The sequence below is a fragment of the Myzus persicae genome, unplaced genomic scaffold (assembly GCF_001856785.1).
Source record: "Myzus persicae strain clone G006 unplaced genomic scaffold, MPER_G0061.0, whole genome shotgun sequence".
Lineage (NCBI taxonomy): Eukaryota > Metazoa > Arthropoda > Insecta > Hemiptera > Aphididae > Myzus > Myzus persicae.
In genome coordinates, this window is record NW_019103889.1 from 713,902 (window position 1) to 722,737 (window position 8,836).

Sequence of the window (8,836 nt, forward strand, 5' to 3'; positions counted from 1 at the left end):
GAACTTATTGTTCAAGTATATACTCACTTACAGCTGGCCAACATTCTACACTGCATACGATTGTCGAACATCGTACATATTTAAATCAATTATTTCGAACGCCGATGAGTTTACATCGTAATAAATTGAGACGATTGTCGTCGTCATATCAAGCTCAGTTGCGGTAAAAACGTTCATCATCGAGGTCCGTAGGTCCATAATTCAGATGACCTACTGTCCGGCGCGCGCTATACGCAACTGTAACCACACACACCATCATCATATCTCAATCGAAATAAAACACACAATTCGCTTTTATGTATACAAATATAAAGATTCATCTATACATTTCATTCAATATTATATTATAACGTCAACATAATAAATAATATCGAGTTAATATGTACACAATATATCGTCCATGTTTCATTATATTGATTTGTATACACAGACCCTCAGGTGGATTTTTTTAGGGTGCTGCATGTTTTTTTTTTTTTTTTTTAATATATTATATTATAATAAGTATATACATAAACCATCACCATAAATCGGAATCATCTTTATAATATAAGTTATACAATCATCTATTTATACTTAATAACAGTACAATCATTTGACTAACACAATTTATTAATATAATATATTATTACAAAGCTGTGCACACTAATGAACGAAATGACAAAAGTATTGTACCGTATGAATATAAAATAAATACGACACTGTCTTGTCTCGAGTTGGGTTATTGCGACGGAGGTCGCGCGTAAGAGGAGAATGATTTGAAGCGAACGATGTAATCAGTTTTAATATATTTCGATAAATTTTGTTCGTATATGTTTTGTCACAATCTTATTACCGTTCAACAATATAACGTGACGATTCGAGTATGGTTTTTACACGGTTTATATATGTATATTATATTTAATTTTCGAATCATTTCTGAATAATTAATTTTCTTTGTCGACAAAGGCTGTTGCCAACTCATCGTCACGAGTGGAAACAGCCGACTTTGTGTAGTGTATGTGTAGAACTGTAGAGTTACTTAGCATACCGCATAACCATGTATTTTTAATAATTGACAATCTTAAATCCGTTACGTCAATGTACTATGTCCGTCATTTGGGTGGCGATTATTAAAATACAATACGCCTAATAACAAAATAGTTACCTAAATATTATTATATATTATAGTGCCTAATTTTATATATTATGACATTTTGATGGTAGACGGTAGCATCGTAATTTGAGTCAGTTGGAAACCCAGTAGTACCGAATTTTTATTTTGCATAATTTATAACATTATAGTATATGTTTTCTAAAAATTTGTTGTTTTTTTTTTTTACAAATACATATTATAATACATTGTTGTAATTAAATTGAAATTAATGGCCTGCAGTATATACATAATATAATATATCAATTATATAATATTATATATAATAAATTAGCGTTATCAGATGGCTTGCGATGTAATTTTCAGTAACATAATATTATTGTTTCCTTCCTTATTTTGTTTATTTTAATTTTAATAAAGTTAATTAAAGTGTAAGTAGAAGTCGTTAGCGAAATTTTTTTTTCTATACAATAGTTTAATTTAAAACGTTGTGCTTATTTATTAGTAATACGAGATAAAAATTTTTTACCATATATTTTCATTATTATTTCGTATTTATCACATTTGTTTATTTGTTGTTATTATTATTGGTTTTTTTTTTAAATTGCCTTTATAAACGTCAACCCTGAGTTTAACAGACAACATGCCATCCAGCTTCCACAGCAGACATTGACGTATCTATGTTTGATTAACAAAGCGTTATTAATTATTATATTATAAATATAACATAAATGTGCTTCATATCGTGTAAAGTGATAAACTTCCCATTTATCTAATCCAGCAAAACAGAAATATTTACATGAATGTGTGTATATACATAACGTGTTTGTTTTATTTTCTCGGATTTGTGGGTGTTTTTATTTATTTCATTTCGTGTTTTTTTTTCATTTTAGTACAGGTATAGATTGTTATGAAGTACCATACATGTTTGATATAATTATATATAAATCTATATTTTTTTTTTTTATAATTTTTTAGAAGAAAAAAATTTTATATATTGGTAACAGTTTGCTTTTCTTTTAAATTTAAAATGTTACTGTGTGATGTGTTCAAAATTAGTTAGATAGTAAAATATATAATATATTTACTTATCTAAAACAAATCATGTTTGTTTTGAAAAATTCGTTTTGATATTTATATATAATATGTATATATACATATATATTCATATTATATATAAATATATAAAGAAAAAATACATTAATTTATATAAGTAGTTTTCATTGTAAATAACATTATTGTGCTCTGTAAATGTTTCAAGGAATTTAATGAGACGCGAGAGAGCTGCCCCGACCATAGACTTGGTATATATACCTTTAAAATCTCATGTCGTTTTATTATTTTTCATTTATTTATACTTTTTTTTCTGTTGTGTTTGGTTCACTAAAAAAAAATTTCCTCAAAGTTTAACCACTAACAAAAATTTATTGTAAAAAATGATTGTCGTTGATGCGTACGAATAATGGCAATTTTTTTTTATCAATCGCATGGGTTATGGAAAGTTTTTTTTATTTAAAGTATATTAAATATTTTGTTGGTTGGCCAACAGTGTAAATATATATTTATTTATATATGTATACAATAATAGTGTACGTACACGAATTTCTGAATGTCACTCCAAACCCGTCCGTGTACCTAACGTGTAACGTAAAAAGCCATGAACACAATTTGGCACGTCATAACAAAACATAACACACACGAGCCCATGCTGTAATATTATTCGCTTGAGTTCAGAAATTCTGTATCGACGTGCTGTACTATATTATATATAACCGTTGTTATTACTATATAATATATCTAAGCTGGTTTTCAAATTTGCCTAAGCTCATAACGTAACGATTATTATAAGTTGGCCTAAACTTTCCTAAATGTACGAAACGTAATATACAATAATAATAATATTAGCTTGGTTATACATATATATGTATATATATTATAAATATATTTTTTAGCTCGGTATGACAGTATATAAGTTTTTTTTTTATTACGTATACGCATACACTTACATTATATGGCGCAGGTACATTTAAATATTATATTGGTTTGGGTCATCTGAAAAAAAAAAACGAAAGTGGCGCAAACGAATGATTTTAAATTATCTACGCATATAAGTATATAAACATACATATGTATATAACGCGTGTATATATACTACTGTACTATAATATTACGGCTATATACTATATTATATACTTAAATAATTCACTTAGAACAACTATAATGTACTGTATTTGTGCGTTTTTCTTCCTACATAAACGGGCGAACGTATATATACATTATACATAGTACACTTTATTATTTTATATACGATTTGAACGGCCGTGCGTTGTTATACATATTATTTTTATAAGCTTTTTGTCAAACAACACGATTCTAACTTCTGTAACACACGCGGAACACGCCAAACCGAACGTAGACAAATATTTACATTTTTTTTTACTCAGCGCCAAACTCGCGTATTCCATACATACCTACTTTGCCCATATTATTATACATGTATACCTACGGAGCACACGTATTTGCCCGTCTTTGTATATTATGTACCATTACATACGAAACGGTTATATTATTCGTTTCGCAGGAAACGAAAAAATGCCAGCGCGAATCACCCGACGCGGTTTTTAGGATATTCTCTCGCCAGCGAAGTCTCAAAAATCTCATCTTTACCTAAATATTGTATTATAATGTATTATTATATATACACAGAGCTATTTGTTAAGACTTCGTTCGATTTAAAAAGTATACAATTATTGAAAAAAAAAAAAGGAAAATGAGGGTGAAGTAAAGAATATTCTAACTTCTAAACAGTTGGATGGGTAACGAGAATTTTATATTGATATTGACATTAATAGATAAGTCATAAAATAATATTTTCTATATGAACTATGAAATACCCTCCCCCCCCCAAAAAAAAAAAAAATCCAAGCCGCCGGTGGCTCGTCGGTATTCAAAATATACTTACGTTACTTTTTTATCCATCCTCGACAGTTGAATGACGGTTTTCGCTCATCGTTGCATAAAAACGCTCACTAAAAATACAGCACGTTTATCGGAGACGAAAAACAAAATCAATAAACCGAACGAAAACAAACTCGATATTATCTTTACACAACGGTGCCCGTATTTCTGTGGAGTATCTGGCAGCACTTTTTTGGGGGGGGGGGGGCAAATTTTACATACGCGTTGTAAGTTTTTTTTTATGGGTCAGGCCAGAAAAAAATCGGGGGAGGAGGACAGCGGGGCATTGAAAAAAATGTGCGCCCAGCTAGGACAGCAAAATCCCAAATACGCCCCTGCCATATAAGTATATATACGTCATGTAGGTCGTTTACCCGCAATTAACCGTATTATAATAAACCGTGTTGGGTTGCGGAGATATTATCACCGATAACATTCGCAATCGGATGAAGACTTTCGAATCGCGCTGTATACTTTACGCAGAATCGCACTGTGGGCCATCGTAATCATACGACTGCGTGTAATGTGCACACGGCAATATAGTGCACACGTTATGCGGCGTTGTCGGGTCTGCTGCAATGCCCATCACACGCCCGCGTTAGGTCGAACGCGCAGTCGGGGAGGAAAAAACTAATTAAAAAACCGAAAGGAAAATAGCAATTTATATTTTTCGGCGGCCCATAAATCAAATTACACACCACGCGCGCACTGCACGGTCGGCATATAAATATTCATCATCGTTGCGCGTAGGCGAAAACGACCCCGGACGAGTGCGGCGGCGGCGGCGAGCTTTCGGTGTATATGCATCATAATAATAATATTATATAAGACGTCAGTCCGGCACTGGTTATTAGGTTCGGTGCGGGATTTTTAATGCCCATTTGAAAACACATCTCACCACTCGGAGAGCGCCGCGGTAAATAAAATATGATAGTATTATTGTGACGTTAAAGTATGTTGCTTCGACGACTAGACACCTACTCCGTCCCCGTAAGTCGATTTGTACATGGATATTATGTATATATTATTGCTGTCGGGTTAGTTGTTTTTGGTGGGTCGCTGAAAAGTTTTAACGTTGCTCTGAACGCGAGCGTGCATTTCAACGAATCAGGACCATAGAATGATATTCACAAAATGACAAATAAAATATATTCCAACGCAGCAAAAACGCAAGTTTACCTTTGTACCTTTTTACCATCAATTCAAGGTACCTCCAGAACGCGCACAAATACCTACATGTGATATTTTCCAATAACCGTTCATAAATAAATAATAAAACATCGTGTGGTGTGAATCGACGTCTGTTTGTCTACGATATAATTTTATAAATTACATATAACTTCACAGTGGCGGGAATTAACGATATTTTTACATACTTTTTTTATGGGTTTTATGGGTGAGAGGTTTCAAGTATAAGAAATAATTTTAAAACCCCTATACATTTTGAAATATATATAAAATATAACAAATAGACAGTTAATCACACCCGACACCCAAATAAAACCACCCTCACCAATGAAATTAAAATTCAGTCGAAAATCACAAATTCGGAAACCATTTTAGGTAAAAATCATAATTTTTAAAACACAACACCAAAATCTATTCTTCTTAAAAAATAACTTTTTATCATCAATATTTTAGTTTTCTTTTTTCATTATAAGTTCATAGGAATATAATAAATTATCTAAGAAGATATAACCCCCAGGGTCCTCAATCAGAAATAAGCCATTGGGATTGCATAAAGTTGACGAAATTACTTTTTATGATTTATATTATGCATTTTACGATTTTTATTTTTGAAAGTACCTATGTAGGTATAGTAGGTACCGGAGCAATCAGCTCATCGGTGTGGTAAAATAACTTAAATTTCAAAAAAAAGTTGGTTTTTGATTCAAAACCGTTTAAAAAACATATTATCTGATCGTCGAAGTATAATACACGTAGCGATGTTTCGAATGCGTTATCGTAAAAACATATAAGTTAAACATGAAATTAGATTTAAATTTTCATTTCGACGGCTTAACCTATTTTTCGGTTCGTCTGACCATAATTTAAATTTCATTTCTCGTTTTAGATTATTATCGTCATCTATGCTGCGTGATATCATTTACAGTTACAATATATTTTATTATCTTTTTCACGCGATCGTTTAAAGGGTTAAAAATATTGTGTTACTTGCGGTAAAAACTATTCGAAAAAAGCAGAAAAACTATCGAGACACCTCGCATTAATAGAGTGTATAAAACTGTGTCGTATACTTAACACAATATTATGTGTGCAACCTCACCCACATTCGTTCAGAAATCCGTTCACGGCGCTCCCTGTATAATATCATATAATATTTACTATATTTATTATATATTCGGTACATACAAAATTCAGACGAGCGGGGCAACGGTTCGAAAACGAGAACAGACGTATAAGTAAATATTATAATGAATAAATTATCAAGGGAATATAACAGTTTTCGTGGATTCCGCAAGCACGCATACCGTTTCGAAAAGATCGATAAAAAATAAAATCACGAACTACCACGTGTGCTGCAGCCGTTCATTTCTCGCTTTTACCCGTAACACGAGACGTAGGTATATAATACTTGGTATACTATTTGTTTTCACATTTGGTGGATGAAGTGAAACAGTGCGTGATATGCACAAATGCGTACAAGTCTCATTTTTTTGGTTCGGTTTTTGAAAAAAAAAATGTTTTACTTGATATTTTGGATTTTAGACAGCGATAATTTTAATTTCATATTATGTCCCCGTCGCAATATTATACATGCGGTTATTCGCATTCAAACGGAGATATTTCTCTTAGGAAAAACGGTTGTGTGCGAATTATAAATAAATAAACGAAAACCTTGAAAACGTTAGCAAGCTATTTAATTTCGTTTTTTTATTTACAACGATTTTTTAACGTTTCGCAAAGTATAGTGTATTCGGTAATTTAATTCGCGGTGTATACTGCAGCTGGTTCGCGCAAATGAAAATCGACCGAAAAGACCGTCGGCAACAAAAAAAAAAAAACTGTTCTCACGAAATAAATCATATAATAACAAAGTAATAATATATCTAACGAATGTTTGCAGCGTAGTCTTATGCCAAGGTACCCATTCCATAAAACGTACAATAAAAAATTCCGAAATACAATACTTCGGGCGGACATTACGTATATGTAAGATATTATAATATATACGTTTTCAAGATTCAAAATGCCGTATCCACCATACCACCCCTCACCCACCACAAAGGCGCACTATTAAAAAAACAAAATCGTAATGTATTTACCTACTAGCTATATATTGTTGATCTCGAAAATTCGTCTGCACACTAATGCACAGTTTCAATCGTTGTGTACGGAATATAAAAATAAATAACAATAGTGCAATAGTATAGGTGTAGGTACAGTGGCGTAGCCTAGATTATGACGGGGGGGGGGGGGCATCTAAGTTTTTAAATAATATAAATTATACATTTATTAGGGGAAAAAACGTTAATCGCCTAAAACCCCCTGCCAAACCACTGGTACCAATATAACTTAAAGAAATCACGGTCCAAAGCGCTCCACCCTGGGTACGCGATAACGGACATAGACGGGACATCATCATCATCGTGCGGCAGCACGGTTTAAATTCAATATACTTTGAAGAAGAAAATATTATGCTGGTCGCGTTTTTTTTTTTGTCATTACCTATATTATATCGCCTGCGTGGTCTTGTGTACCTATACGGTATATATAGAAGCTTATCGCCGTCGTGTCGCCTCCCCGCCGCCGCGTTATAGTGCTGAATTGACAATATTATTGTTGAAAACAATCTTTTTCCGTCTCGCGGTTTTGTGTTTTCTATATAATAATCCTGCGCGCAGCTGTAAAGGTCGAGACTATATAACGAGCGTAAGAGACCTCAGTAGATCGCGCGTAACGACTGCAAATCATTTTTATTTAAAAGTATTATTATATTATTCTATACATCGGGACATAATATGGGCCATAGGCGCCTCGTCCCGACCGTTTTCCCATAGGCAATCGTATATAAAGTATTATATATATATATGTCAAGACAGCCGACCGGGTGGATTTCGAGGGGAGGGGAGGGAGTGCGCTGTGCGTCCGTCGTACAAGATTCCTCGGGCCATTACGAAACATAAAAAATCGTCGTTTTCCGAAACCGTCGTCGCCCGCGTTAAAAGCGTACATAAATCCGACGTTTTTACGCCGTGGCAAGTGAGAAAAACTTAAAAAAAATACATTTCAGCGTCGGCCGTCCTGTCCGCCCTCAAAACGCATTAGGACAAGAGATAAAAAAAAACGCGTTTCCTTAATCCTTATGTAGTTATGTATATATTATATTATTATATTGCTGTAGTCGCAGTGTATATAGGTACCACTTTCGATCTCGTGGCTCCCGATAAAAAATATTCAAGTGATTTAAACGTTATTATAAAATGTATTTTTTTTCTTTGTTTGGTAATTTATTACTTTATACCTAACTGCACGATACCAAAACGTTTCGCGTCGTCCAGGTTAGACATGTTGAGGCTTGTTTACAACTTGACACGTTTTTGAGGTTTCGGCGATTTTACTATAATTACGATTGGTATACACAGGTATTTTGATACAATCACTACAAACAAACGTAATTTAATAACACTGTTCGTAAACATATTATAAAACGACATTACGATTACATTCAAATCGCCAATATTCGTAATATTGTATCTATACAAACCTTCTTACTTGTAAAATTGTATTACGATTTTAATATTTGTTGAAATAATTAGGATGTCA

At 32.8% G+C, this 8,836-nt stretch overlaps 1 protein-coding gene across 4 annotated transcripts in view; it reads left to right on the plus strand.

Annotated features, from left to right (window-relative positions):
* LOC111035929 (syntaxin-binding protein 5) overlaps window positions 1-8,836 on the plus strand; it is a 138,567-nt gene that overhangs the window by 106,057 nt on the left and 23,674 nt on the right. The window contains exon 13 of one of the 4 annotated variants that reach the window (XM_022317763.1): window positions 2,352-2,394. The exons of the other annotated variants lie outside the window; for them this stretch is intronic. Coding sequence (XP_022173455.1) covers window positions 2,352-2,394 — 43 coding nt within the window. The remainder of the gene's footprint in view (window positions 1-2,351; window positions 2,395-8,836) is intronic. 4 annotated transcript variants of the gene reach the window in all.